The sequence below is a fragment of the Homarus americanus genome, unplaced genomic scaffold (genome assembly GCF_018991925.1).
Source record: "Homarus americanus isolate GMGI-L3 unplaced genomic scaffold, GMGI_Hamer_2.0 scaffold50705, whole genome shotgun sequence".
Classification (NCBI taxonomy): Eukaryota; Metazoa; Arthropoda; class Malacostraca; order Decapoda; family Nephropidae; genus Homarus; species Homarus americanus.
The window spans coordinates 240,483-255,760 of NW_024756463.1; the positions used below are offsets into that span (position 1 = coordinate 240,483).

The window sequence follows — 15,278 nt, forward strand, 5'->3', positions numbered from 1 at the left end:
AAAAAAGAGATATAAATATTAATCAAATTTTTATACCGCCAGTTTTGATACTCATAACCTTGTTGTCTTCATGCTAATCTTTATTTAAGGATCACACACTTCAGCACTGTATTTATGTTGGTATAATTATGAATAGTAAAATGTGATGAATGAGGCGCTCCTCAACTTTCTGTTATCTATCAAACTATTGACGAGCTGTTAAGAGCATCTGTTGATTAGTCCCAGACCCACTCAGGCTTTATCACCACTGCTGTACACCGCCTGTCACACGTGACCTGCATGCCACCATTAACCCCACACCGCCACCATAATGTCAATGCACCTCCATTACTACCACCCTGTAAATACACTCTCACTATCACTGTCATCATAAACAGAGGACCCGTAGTCGGGTGGACACGGCTCTGGCTCTTGGAGGTTGAGGCACCACTACCCGGGGCTATTCTCAGGGACACCAACTGTGTCTTTGATCATCACTGAACCTAACTATCAATCAGTCAAGGTATTACGCTTGTATCTGTGGATTACTTATTTCCCCTTCCAGCTTTTCCATTAAAATCACCCATTACAATAAAATATTCACAGTTGTAGAGACTCAACACAATATATGTAGCTACAGTAATAACGAAATAACTAGAACAAATGGCTTTAAATTAGATAAATTCCGATTCAGAAAGGATATAGGCAAGCACTGGTTTGGTAATAGAGTTGTGAATATGTGGAATAGGCTACCGAGTGCTATAGTAGGATCGGGGACGCTAGGAAGCTTCAAGACGAAGTTGGATAGGCACATGGAAGTGCTGGGATGGGTGTGAAAGGGATCTGCCCTGTATGGGCCAGTCGGCCTCCTGCAGTATCCCACTTTCTTATGTTCTTATGTAACAAAATCCCTCTGTCAAGGGCGCAATAATCCTTATCACTGAATCTTGGTGTGTCAGAGATATAAACACACCACGACAGCTTAATACGTACACTAATGAATGACATGACAGGAGGGTTAATTACAGAAGAATGCTGACTACATCTTGTACAGTGATGGACTGTGATAGTGTGGGTGTGTGAGAACTGAGAGAACTGTGTGAGGACCGACTATTGGGAGGAGAGGTCAAGAGGGAAGCAAGAAAGCTAGGCTGGAGAAGTACATATGTCGTCAGTACCATCAAAGGAGGGAGGGAGTGAGGAGTCGCCAAGTACTACACTGTCTACGTCACACCAATTCTCTTGTCCACACCTGTAGGGTTCACGCTGGGGTAAGAGGAAGCTTTATCTCCAGCACCTCATTTAACTCTCACTACAGAGGATAAGAGGGAGCAAGATACGAAGGGTTAACAGAGCTTGTCAGTTTCCAAACCAAGTATCGAGTACACAGTAACACTTATGATGATCTCAATAGTTCCCATTATTAATAGAGATTTCTACATCAAGTTCCTTCCCTGGAAAACACAAGGGAAGACAGCAATACTACCCAAGTGCTGCAAAGTTCACCCTCTGTATCTTGATTCTCAGTGCTGTTGGTTTATTTCCGAAGTTAATAACTTCATTCATAAGGTTCTCACTACCTTCTGTAACCCCTCAGTGTGGGCGTCTATGGATAACCCGGAGCATGGCCGCACGACATGTAAACTTTGTGGGCGACCCGACTCTCATACCCTGGCATGTCCCAAAACCTCCTCCTACAGGCCCCCAGCTGTCACCATCACATGGTTCCTCTTCCCTCTGTACACTTATCCTTCCTTGACTACATGTAACTTGGTAACACAAGCCCTCAGGCACTCCACGTACTTCCCTAGTATAGGGCGTAAGGAGTATACAATAAACTAGTCCCTTGGGACAAATATAAATCTAAATCTTTCCAAATCTTCCAACTCGGCAAATAAAAAGAGTTGTGTTAAGACATAGGCTCCCGCCTGCTTGTACATTTGTTTCGCTAAGTGCTGTCTGTTGGGGAGGTGGCTGTGTTATTACCTCACCACTCACACGATATTTGGTTTATATAACGTGTTGTATTATGTTGTAACCATAGCAGGACGTGAGGCTCAATATGACCCTGTGAAGAAAAGTGACTAAGAAATTACCCCGCTGATGTGCTGCAGCTGTAACATGTTGGTTTAGATGTAAAATGCAAAAATTACGCCGCAGTGATCTACTGTATGTGTCAGTGGGGGTAATTACTGTAGTGTCAATAGAGCCTGTATAGTATGTTTGATGATCGGGGGAATTATACTTAATTTTCCCCCCAAAGTACGTCACCACGATCTTCCATTCATTTGCACCTCTACGAATCGATGTTTACCTGTCCTTCCAAATCTAAAGTTCTATCATTTAAATTCATTCTTTCATTCACCTCTTGAAAAACACGTGACCAACTATCATGTAACTTAAGACTCAGTTGCTATATGATTAAAACTAGACATAATTACCCTCGGATAGTCTCACATATGAATGATTTTTTTCCCACTAATTACAGCAGTGGCGCCGAGTCTGGCCAGAGACGAATTCACCCCCCGGGACGACTTGGAGGAGAGGCTTCCATTCGTTAACCCCAGAGACCTGAGATTAGGGGAGGTATTGCACAGCTAGATGATGGACTGTTACTTTTTCTTGTATTATTAAAGTTGATAAAAAAATAGAATTTGATTGAAAGAGGATTTGAGCATATTCTGATACATTGACGAACACAACGGGCGTAAGTGGTTGTGTTTTTTTTCCCGGGAATTTGGTTCAAATTCCGGGATTCTTATTGTTATTCCTAATCTCTGATTTACACTATGTAAAATACAAAAACGCATGAGAGAGAGAGAGAGAGAGGGGGGGGGGTAGAGCGAGTTTGACAGAAGTGACGCGTACCGTTCCCGTACACTTCTGGCCTTCACCACGTCTTGCTTGGGTACTGGCCTTAGTAGTGTTGATCTCCCTGCAGAGTGCATAGGTGTGTTGACTGTCGAGTAATCTGTCTGTATATGATGCCAAAAGCCATGATATAATGGTGTATCTTGGCTTGCATGATACAGAGTACGGACATGTGACTGATATGATAAATTAACATAGTGCATACTTTGTGTTATTTTTTTCAGGTGATTTTCCGAAACTAAGGCCGAGTCATTACGGTATAGCGAGTCATATGCATGGCAATATTTTGATAGACTGAAAACTGAGGAATCATCAAAATGTAGAAAGTGCAATTCAGTGATAAAGTGCAGGGGATGGTCCACCAGTGTTATGATCCGTCATTAGTTAGTACAAATATCACCTGATGCGGGAAATCCCGGGATCCCTGGAAATATCCTGGTTTGTCCCAAATCCCGGGATGCTAAGAAACCCCCAAAACAGGAAACCCTAATCAGAACATTGTCTTAGAATCCAGAAGTCTAGAACCTCAGTAATAAGGAGCAAAAGATCCTGGTATTTCAGTAGTTCTGGAATATATACATGGGAGTGGCCGGGATTTAAAAAGGGGAGCTGGTCGTGGCCAAGAATTTGTAAGGGAACACTGCCGCATGTGAGCCACATTCTGTCACTTATCTTTATCTTGTACTCAAAGCTTACCCGAGAGAGTACGTGTCACCTTGTTAATAACATTCCTATGGATGTTTCACGAAGATCTAAATTATCATTACAAAAGCACATTGTGTGTTTACAACTTCAGAAAAAAAGTACTGGAAAATTAATATGAAATTACGATACTGGATATTCTCAGAATGAGAAAGTCATGACGCCACACAGTTGGTCTTCAAGGAGAAAAATACATTAATAATTTCCACGACTGTGTCATCCACAACACAGCTCAGTGGATGTGATTATTGTGGTAAATTATTTACGTGTTGAACATTGAATATAAAGTTAACATGAGTTAGTACTTGTATTGGTAGATGGTCAGGATAATGTTAGCCTCGATGCTCCCACAGTACTGGGTGTCTGTCCCCTTGTCTTCCCTGTAGACTCGGAAGATGGAACATCCAGTACACTACATTGATGAAAGCCTTATAGTTCTCGCCTGTATGTGACCCATATCTCGCTGCCATACAGCAGGCTTGGGAAGACTACTGCACATTAGACGTGTAGCTTTGTCGATAGTTTCAGTTCCCTACAACTGAAGACATGAGAACGCAGTCTACCAAAAGTCTGAGACGCACATCTGACCCAAAATTGGATCTCATCTATGTCTTTAGTGTGACAGGTGGGAGCCAAGGCACACACACATTTATCCACCGATGGAACTAGCAAGTGCAAGATATAAAAAAATAGTGGAGTGTTTACAGTGTTATAAAGACTCTCACGACACCTTCCATACCTATAAATATGTCTATAACGAGGGAGTTAAAGAGTTAGCTAAACTCTAATAAATAACAACAATTGAAAGTGAATTTCCTAATCTTCTGTATCATCTCACTGTCCCTCCTGCTAACTACTACATCGAGAAACATTTAGAGATATGTGAGACACCAGGACCTTTGGGGTGTTATCCATCACCACCAAACTAGATAAAACCAGTGAGTGGCAGTGATGCACTCCACACCGCGGGGGGTAGATAACACATCACAACAACAACAACATGCAGGTGTAGTATCCAGGAGCAGTCCGTCCGCCTTGTTTACCGTGGCTGCCACAGGTGGCTGTCTCCATGGGGGCCCCACACACATGTGACCTGCCTGTCTCAAGCACAATATGGTGACGGTGACTATAGTGGCGACGCTGGTATCTGGTGTTGTCACCATCACATGACTGTCACACGAACATCCACATAACATTCAAAAGACTACACACACACACACACATTCATATTTCCCAAGTTCAACTATGCCTCCCCTACCTGGTCCTCCTCCCTAAATGCCACACAAAGTAAATACCTAGAAAAAGTGCAAAAAAGGGCATGCAAGATTATTCTCTCCCTTTCCTACTCCACATATCAAGAAGTGCTCAACACACTGACCCTCTTGGCTCTTTCTGACCATCACCACGACCTCATCTGCAAATTTGGTGAGAAGCTTCTGCACCATCCTCGACACCGGCTCCTACTACCACCCGAGATCCCTCGACCGAGAATTGCTAGACACCACAACCGCATCCAGCCCATACGAGCACGAACTGATCGCTATAAAAACAGCCTAGTCCCAACCATTGTAAAAATTATCAATAACTTGTAATCAACCAGTGTATTCACTCCCCAGGACTTGGAGCAACGGATTTAAGTTGGATAAGTTTAGGTTTAGGAGGTGAGATAGGAAGGAACTGGTTCACAAATAGGGTGGTGGGAGAGTGGAACAAGCTTAGCAACTTTGTAGTAAGTGCTGGAACGTTGGAAGTTTCAAAAGGAGGCTGGATAGATTCATGGAGGATAGAGAGTGGTAGTAACTCTCAACAGGAGCTGCCATGCACAGGCCAACCGGCCTATTGCAGACTCCTTATTTTCTTATGTTTCTTATGTGAGAGGTGAGGGAGAGGAGTTCACTCTTTCCAAGTTCTACGAATCCAAAGGTCTACTAGTTCAGCGGTTTCAGTCATTAGTTTTAAGGTCTACCATAATCGCTGCTTATACCCTTAATGTGTTACAAGGCAAGACTGACAAGAGGAAAAGGGAAATACTTGCTCTGTTTAATTTTGGGTGAGTTTTTACGGTATAAATATACGGTATAAATTTGTCTACGAGAAACACCAGTGGCATACAAAGGGTCCACTGAATTTTAGAAGTCAACTTGAAGACGCCTGAAGATTAGAATAAGTCAGCCGTTGTGTCAATTTTAGAACAAGTTAATCATAGGACTAAAAACGTTTGCTCGATTAGTGTTGGAGATGGGGTCAGTGGTCCACAGAACTAGTGAACCTTCGAACCATTGGACATAAAATCTTACACAAAAAGGTCTTCATGAATAGAGACATGACAAGATATAGATATTTGCTGTCAATAGATAAATCATAATTAATTTCACCTGCAATATTACATTTTAAACCTGGATCTTTCTCCCCCACCTTGCTATTTTCCCCACCATTCTCTCGTCTCCCCACGCTCCCCAGTCCAACAACCTTCCCCTCTCGAGAGGATCCACCCACTAATCACAGAACTGACCTTCTCTCCTCCATTACCCTTCTCCAACCTCTCTCCTTCTCTCTCTCCAGCACTACCTACCTCCCCCTCTCTCTCCCCAGCACTACCTTCCTCGCTTTCGCCAGCACTACCCCCCCTCTCTCTCTAGCACTACCTACCCCCCCCTCTCTCTCTCTCTCCAGCACTCCCGACCTTCCCCTTCCTCTCTCTCTCTCTCTCAGACACGCAAATGCACGGGATAGATTTTTCATTCTCGTATGTAAACACAAACACATGCACACACGGGCTGACAAAGGAATTGCATACGTGTACATATACTCATACACAATATGTATCTTAGGAGACACGACCCCACCAGGCTGTAACACGTAGCGGCGGTAATCAAGTGTGCATGGACACCTGTACATGACACAGGTGTAGTGCACATGCCACACTCACCCACGGCAGATCTGATTGCGATATACACCTGCTTAACGCAGGTGATGTAGTAACGCATGTGGAGAGACAGCTTGGTAAAGCCTAGATCCTTGGCTCTCTTAATAATATCTCAAGTACTTGAATTGTTTATCTGGTAGAAATCAGTAAAAACTGAAAATATAAAATATTTCTCGGAGAATATAAAATTGTCTGACATGGCAATTCTTGTCGGACAACCGGAGTTGTTTTATAACCACTATAATATTCTACAACTAAACAATGAATACTGTATTCTCATTTCCCATGCATGTAAAATACGAGCAATACTTTAATACATATATCAAGCACATTTATCTCCTATCCCTCAATATATAGGGCCTTAAGTCTCTCGGGCATGAAACGTGACAGAACAGCTTGGAGAACAGAGGTTAAGTTTACATAAAGAAGGAACAATCGACACCCACTGGCTTACAAGAGTAACGAACTCTTTATACGGATGGTACTTAACATCTTAAACAACAATTTAAAATGTTGTTTACAAAGCACATTGCAAATAAAATACAGTTACAGCGCAACTGTAACCAGGGGTGACTTCTTCCCCAACACCTGTCTGTCACACTACATCCTTGACCACGGAAGGGTCAAGACGTACCTGGCGCTCCTCTCGGAGCAGCCAGGTCAACTGTTATGTTGGCCCATACCAACCCCCTCCCCTGAACCCTCCTCCCCACCGGAATATCAACAAGTTCACGCCAGAAGTTACTATTTCATTTTGGAAAGAAATGGAACCAGTGTTAAACAGAGGTGAACAGTGGTGAACAGTGCTTAAGTCAGTGAGAACAACTCAACAGTAACAGTGGTACCCAAGTTGACCTTTCACACAGTGAGGTCCCAGGTACCCAGTGATAACGGCCAGTGAGACCCAACTACCAGCGATGTGTTAATCCGTCTACGATAGGAAGGCCTGGAACCACACCTCACTCATATAACACCATCTGTGAGGGAATTACTACACCACGTGAGGCCCCTCATAACACCATATGTGAAGGAGTTACTACACCACGTGAGGCCCCTCATAACACCATCTGTGAGGGAATTACTACACCACGTGAGGCCCCTCATAACACCATCTGTGAGGGAATTACTACACCACGTGAGGCCCCTCATAACACCATCTGTGAGGGAATTACTACACCACGTGAGGCCCCTCATAACACCATCTGTGAGGGAATTACTACACCACGTGAGGTCCCTCATAACACCATCTGTGAGGGAATTACTACACCACGTGAGGCCCCTCATAACACCATCTGCGAGGGAATTACTACACCACGCCAGGTCCCTCATAACACCATCTGAGGGAACTACTACACCACGTGAGTTCCTCCTAACACCATCTGGGAGGGAGTTACTACACCACGTGAGTTCCTCCTAACACCATCTGGGAGGGAGTTACTACACTATGAGTTTGCTGTTCAACACCTACATTAATCTGTATGTTCACTGTATGTTCCTTTACCTTTCTCTAATGAAGGCTTTTGTTAAACCACCAATGTATGTAATAAGTCATTTATGTCCAATGTATATTTTCAGCCTTCGCTGCAGAACTTTTTCAATAAAACCGTCAATTATTATTATTATTATTATTATACTCCACCACAACAGTTATGAGAGTTAAGGTGCTAGATAACGGCTGCTAATAGAGGGCAATCCCCCCCCAAAAAAAAAAGGAAAGAAAAAGATATATATATATATATATATATATATATATATATATATATATATATATATATATATATATATATATATATATATATATATATATATATATATTCCGTATTACCACGTAAGAGGACAGACGTGTGCCCATAGGTGCCCTGTCCTGATCGACACACAAAGGCCACCTCAGTCTCTACCTACCCCTTCGCTGGCAAGTGTTGCCAGCGATGGGGGGCGGGGTCGACGTAAGCGCCCCAGAAGAGGTGTCCCCTCTCTCATGGATACAGACATTTCTGAGACGGATAGTCATAGTGCATCCCACACCCTGCAAGGGTGACAGTAATGTTTCTATGGGAAACACTTGCCGGAGTGGCAACGCCAAGGGCAGCGATTCTCCCCTCGACACCCACCCCTCTGCCAACCAACCAAGTAAATTGCATCTGCACTTCCCCAAGGACTTTTTGAAAACCGTCGAGGAACGGTTTAATTGGACAACAGAGTATTGGAGACAACACGGTCTCACCATTCAATTCCGAAAAGGTAAGAACCGTAACTTTATCAAGTGTCAGACACCCAAGGTCTATGAAACACTCAGTACTGTTGGATTTGACGGGGTTGTCCTCGTGCCTCCACCTGCTGACGCAGCGGAATGTTGCCACATCCTAGTTAAACAGTTCCCCCTATATGCTGAGGTCGAAGATGCTCGTAACTTGAATAACTTTAATCCACGTATACTCAGTATACATCGACACTACCGAGGGAAGACCCCACAAGCAGCTGTCATAGTTAAATGGAAGGGGAGGGAGTGCCCAACCACTGTTGAGTCCCACCCAGTCCTACCTCCACTGTATGCAGAACCATATCACCCCGGGCCTGCTTTTTGTGTCATCTGCTCCCACTGGGGTCACACCTTCACCGCCTGCTGCCGACGTGATCGTCCCAGATGTCACTTCTGTTCACGTAACCACCACTCCTCAGACTGTGCCCAAAAAATCAAAGACCACCTCAATGGGGGTGGTGTGGGCTATGTTGTTGACCCCAGGTGTTATAATTGTGGTGGCTGGCACAATGCTGACTCACGACAATGCCCCAAACGTCCGCCTGTCCCAGGAGAAAAGCCTCCCCAAAGGCTGCGTCAACCTCAACCTCCCCCCCCAGCCTACCGAGCCACATCCCTCTACGTCCTCTCTGTCTTCAGCAACGCCTTCTTTAACAACACCTGCCCCTGCCTAGCTGCAACACAGCAGCCCCAGCCGTATCCTAACTCAACTACTACTGGGCCTCCTCCCCGTCTCTACTCTGACGCTGTCAGGCCTTGTGCTCCCACCGGTGCCCCCCCACAACCCCCCCTCCGGTGACACGACACAGATCATATGCCTCTTACACGAATTTACCACTTGTATTGAAAGACTCTTTAATACACTCTGTACCGCCATCTCCAACCTACACAGACTACCCCTGCCTCCAGCTGCCACCCAGTCACCCCCCTCTTCTGGTTTGACACAACCTGGTAGCCCCCCCTATGTGCCCCTCATGCTCACGGCCTACTCCACTGCCGCCTGGCATCACTGTTGGCGTCCACACTACAGTACCGAGTCTGCCCCGGTGTGCCCGGCTACCCCCGTCCACCCACCGTCCGCTCATGGACCCGAGGACACCACCCCTGGCTCCCCGTTCCCCACCGGCATGCCGGCACCTAGGGCCCATCCACTCCAGTTCTCCACATCAATTGACCACCATGCAGACATGCTAGTGGACTATGTATCTATGCCAAGAAGGACGTCCCCCTACCAACCTCTCGGCGTCCCCCTTGAAGCCGACACTACCGACGTACACGCCATCACAATCACACTAAAAGGTATGTATTGTCAATGTCTATGGCCTGGCACTTGATATTATTAGGGACCTACCACACTTTGCCATAAACAGATAGATTGTACCAGGAATTTCCCCCCCACACATTCATCATTCTGTCACTTTATGTAGCTTGTTGACAAAACCCATGACCCTTCAGGCTTTTACGCCCTTAATGCACGAGTCATAAAGGCAAGCATGAAATCCGCATGCTTCCCAGATGGGCGCTGTAAACACTTCTGCGCTTCACCTTGCACAGGATGTAAGGGGGTGCCCAATAAACTAGCTCCCTCAGGGGCAATCTAATCTAATCCAGGGGACGGTGCCCTTAGCTACAAGGCTCTAACAGACAGTGTGCTTTACTGTTCCTCGACAATGCCTTAGTCGTGAACACTTAAGTAATCTATATAAAAGACAACAGAAGTTGTGCACTCTGAATAGTAAATTCTCAACAAAGTATGAGATAAGTAGTAGATATATCAGATAAAAGTAGGAAAAGTAACTAAAAATAGCAAAATAATGTAGGAAAGTAGAAATATGAAAAAAAAATAGTAGGCAAAGCATGGCAAAAAGAAAGCAGATTGCCGGGAGCCTTCGTATCAACGGTACAACGAAAATGTAGTCGGTGTTCGAAATAACACGATTAAGAAATTACATTCACTCCAGCAAAATTTCTTATTGAATCACTAGTCACAATGTCATCTCTAATAATCAGGATAACTAAAATTTTGCTTAAGATCAGCAATACAACTGACACAACATACAGTATGTTATGATGACTTACGCTATCCCGAGAAGTCTTAATTATTGTCACATGTAATGACACGTTAATATCTAACTAGCTTACCTGCTGCTCCTTGTTACCTCACATACTGTAGATTCACCTTACATCAAAACGCACAACTGGTTCATTTTGAGGGCCAATATATTTGTTTAATATGCTTTTATATAAAGTAAAGATATTGATAGTGATCATGTAGTGTTGCCAGTCATCTGTAAAACACACGCCCAGCAGGAAGGCTTACCAAGGACACGGATAGTATTTTTATCTAATCAAGTCTTACGATAACAATTTATTGAGTAACTAATGTATACGTTACAAAAGCCCGCTGTCTTGCACAACTCTCAACTACATACCATAAACGTACTAATAATAACAGAAACAAAACTTACGTTGCCTTTTTGAAGATTGTGTTTACTTAATTGGCACACTTAGTGTGTTGCTACGCGTGAGTGATGTCAAGAGGCGACCACTGGCTCAAGGTGGCTAGCTGCCTGGGGAGTGTTAACCCTCACTACATTTCAACACAGCACTGTCTTGTGCAACTCCCCCCCCCCCCCCCTCCTCCTCCTCCTTCATTCTTAGCCACCAGGATGTCATTAACTTGCGCGAGGACACTCATGAATTCTGTAGTTGTATTCAGTTTCGTCGAATAAATCATCTTGTTGGCAGTTGTAGTACTACCATGGTGGGTCGGCGCTGTAGTGAGGGAGGCACAACGCCCCTCTGGTATGTGTCCTATAAAACAACGGTCCGACTAATTACCCAAATGTAGCCGCAATGAAGTCAAATAATGGTCCTACATGAATAAAGCGGACTGCCAATCACTTCTCGACTAGTATTTGGTGTCAAAAAGTCACAAAAAATTGGAAAACTTAATTTAAACTGAATTAATAGATCGCGTGCTTGTACCGATGGAGTGAGTAATTACCCAAATGAACCCAAATGTAGTCGCAATGAAGTCAAATGATGGTCCTACAAGCGTAAATCGGGCTGTGAATCACTTCTCGATTATTATTTGGTGTCATAAAGTCACATTTGGGTACATTTGGGAAATTAGTCGGACCCCTATAACAATACGCATATTTATTTTTCTACTTTCTTCTGCATCAGCCAAGGCTATGTTTATCTCAACACTCCTTGTTGATTCTTAATTACTTAATGACGCTGTGTTGACGACTTTTAATATAATAATAATTATGTAAGAGTTGAGACACAAGTGGTTGGAACCTTGACACAAATACTGTACAGTATCAGGCCAAGGGTGACACACACACAGACTGACACCACCCACCAGATATGTGTACTCGCTCCAAAAAAGTATCTTTACAATTTTGTTGGAGATATGACACGAGGGACGAAGGATTTTGACAAGGCAACAGGAGTCGCGGTGTTCATTTTGAAAGTCATCTACAGTACATCAGAGTCGGGTGCTAAGTGTATGGAATCCACAGAGAGGGTGTGCTGCAGCACTTGTCATAATACATTATACTACAAGTCAATAGTACACCAGTACTCAAGTGTGACTCCCTATCAATGCAGGTTTTCTCCTGCTACTCCGATTTCTTCCTTGTTAACACTGAACCCATGAAGCACAAAGTCATCAGGAACAACGGGGCTAATAAACTGGCCACCAATAAAAAAAAAATATTTATAATAAGAAACTACTCGGACTCACACAGCATTAAGGAGGTCTTGTAGTCCCTCCCAGACACAGCTGCACCTGTGTGGCAGTGTTACGCCAGAGTCCGAGGTCTACATCGACTATGGTTTACTATTGTACGTGATATGGCTACTCGGGTCCATCTCGTTATTTTCTCTAAGGGCAGCGTGGGAAGGTATCCACAGGAAGGTGGTGTCAAGGTTGGATGAAGAGTCGTTGTTGGTTACAGAGAGTGATGAAACAATCAAGCTTAGCAGGTAGTAGGCAGCTACCAAACAGGGAGGTACTACCGCCTGGGAAGATATTGGAAGCATAATGTAATGTCTAATGGTAGACCCTGCTGCCATATGGCATCACAAAAATTGTGACCTAGTCCCAGGTTGCTCATCTGACTTTCTGCCTCATTTACACACAATTGCAGGGTCTCATTTGTTTCTCTTGCTATTAACAAAACATACAGTACATATATTGTTTCTCACTTTTGATCTTTTTTCATTTTTTTCTTTCTTTAATATTATTATTATTAGTGTTATTATTATCATTATTAATTTATTATTTTATTTTAAATTTTTGTATCTTTTATTATAAATTTAATTTACTATGAATTATTATTATTATTATTATTATTATTTGTATTATTATCATCATTATTATTATTATTATTAAATTTTCGCCCCCCAGGCCCCGATGTGGGTCAGTGACCTGTGCCCGGGTGGGCTTGTAGTGGTTACTCTCCACTACAACAGCCTAGCCGTGTCCCATAGCAACGGAGTTCTGCCAAGCGTAGTCGTCTAGAGTTGCGCAAGTTTCTCTGGCCAATCTAGACATGGGGGAGGGGGGGGGGTGTCGACACCGACAACTTACTTCCGTTTCACGTCCGCTGGACGTGTATATAAGCCCCTATTCTCGCCGTGTGGGAATTCAACTTGGAGGCCAGCGACACGCAACACCTCTTATAACGAAGCTCCTGCACAGCTACTCCCTTCAACACACTACTCACCCAACGTGTCTTCTGAGGAAGTTTCTCACCTCACGGCATCTCCCTAGCACTGCACTGTACTTACAATATATAAAGAAAACGCAATTGTGAGTTTTTCTCCTACCTCGTCCTGAGTCTGGGATATCTTCTGGCCACACATCCAGTACGCAACAGGCTAGTCCCCATTAAAAAAAATGGCGTCAGTGAAGGAGGGAAGTGCAACTTGGGAGTTTGTGAGGGCGAGGCAACGACAGGAGTGGTCTAGCCTCTAGAGCCAGAACGCACAGATTAGAAGTTTTTTTTTCCATACCAGAAACAAAACGAAAGATATTTACTGATGGCCGTCTGAAGGATGGAAACAACCTACTGTAGTGTAGTGGATTCCTCCCCTACAAACGCCGTTTGTCGCTGACGAGCCTGGGATTAACAACTGCGACAGGACAGGAAACAAAGCAAAGTTTTGGACGGTTGGTTATCTTACAGGGTATTAAATTCATTTGTCCAGAAACATTCTTAATGGCCAAATGGTATTTAATGGCATATGGTAAATCAAAGCTTAACATACGTCAACAAAATATAAATAAACCAGTATACCCAACAGTAACAAACCGTAAGCCCTGTGGTGGCAACTGCCGTTTACCCCCCCCCCCTCCCTCCTGCCTGCCTGCCTGAACGCAGGAGGTTTCAGGTCCAGCATATCCTGAATTGTTTTAAGAGCAAGGTTCAAAGTTGACATGAAATTGATATTTTAAGGCAATTTAACCCATAAACACATTTTAGACGTCTTCACACACATACATACACACACACACACACACTTAGTACTTAATCTTCCTCTTAACACTGAAGTAAACCAGTTTCAAGCTACGACTCACAATTATGGGATTAGTCTGGTATTTACTTTCTGAATCTTTTTAATGACAAACAGACACCGACAACCTAGAGCACTGACCACACTAGTGAACACATAACCCAACGCTCTCTTAAATGGGGACACAGATGCGGGTACGGGTATAAATAAACATTACACTCCGGTCACAGCTACACACAACGTACTCTTTTTTTTTTTATTTACAGTCTCCACAATTTATCAACTGTTCAGTCGGTTGTCTGTCATTTTGTTATGACCTTTATTACCCAGTGTTAGTACAGGAGAAAATCGGAGTACTCGGAAGAAACCTGCTGCAAAGTTTGGTAGTGTCACGGTACAACACCATCCCCACGTCTGCAGTGAGAGATATGCGCGTTACCACTGCAGTATACCACCAACACCTCTTCTAAAACTTTAAATAGATAAGTGAGCTAAATACAGCATGAACCAGCTGTGTGTGTGTGTGTGTGTGTGTGTGTGTGTGTCAGTGAGTGGCGCCTGTGTTGACAAGGAAGCAACCCTGATTATATTGTAATCTGATGCTGCTCACACTGTAAAAACATCATTCTCTGGGACAGGAAAAGTGGAGTGTATACATGGCCAAGTACAGAGGACAGTACAAAAGGCCGAGAGTACACAAATCACAATCTAGTCTAGACTGTGACTGCCTTACTGTTCGCCTGTCATCAAGATACCTACGAAATGCATTAGGTATTGAACTCCAGTAACTTAACCACCGAACCAACTTTGAGGAACAAGTTTTGAAGGCGGCTAGAAATAATACGCATCATAAGGAGGCAAACCTCACTTTAAAAGTATTTAAACTACACATAAATACATTGTCTGGTTGGATTATACTAAACGACAAAAGACAAAAAATTTCTTTACATTGATAATGTGGTTTCTGGGTGAGTTGTGGGAAGCTGTACACCAAGTGGTACAGTACAGCGT

The 15,278-nt window shown here is 43.7% G+C and overlaps 1 protein-coding gene across 1 annotated transcript in view; it reads right to left on the reverse strand.

Moving 5' to 3' along the window:
- LOC121856856 (ethanolamine-phosphate phospho-lyase-like) overlaps positions 1–14,688 on the reverse strand; it is an 80,631-nt gene extending 65,943 nt beyond the window's left edge. Inside the window, exon 1 of the mRNA XM_042352628.1 lies at positions 14,594–14,688. Coding sequence (XP_042208562.1) covers positions 14,594–14,673 — 80 coding nt within the window. The 5' untranslated portion in view covers positions 14,674–14,688. The remainder of the gene's footprint in view (positions 1–14,593) is intronic.
- Between the last annotated feature and the right edge of the window lie 590 nt (positions 14,689–15,278).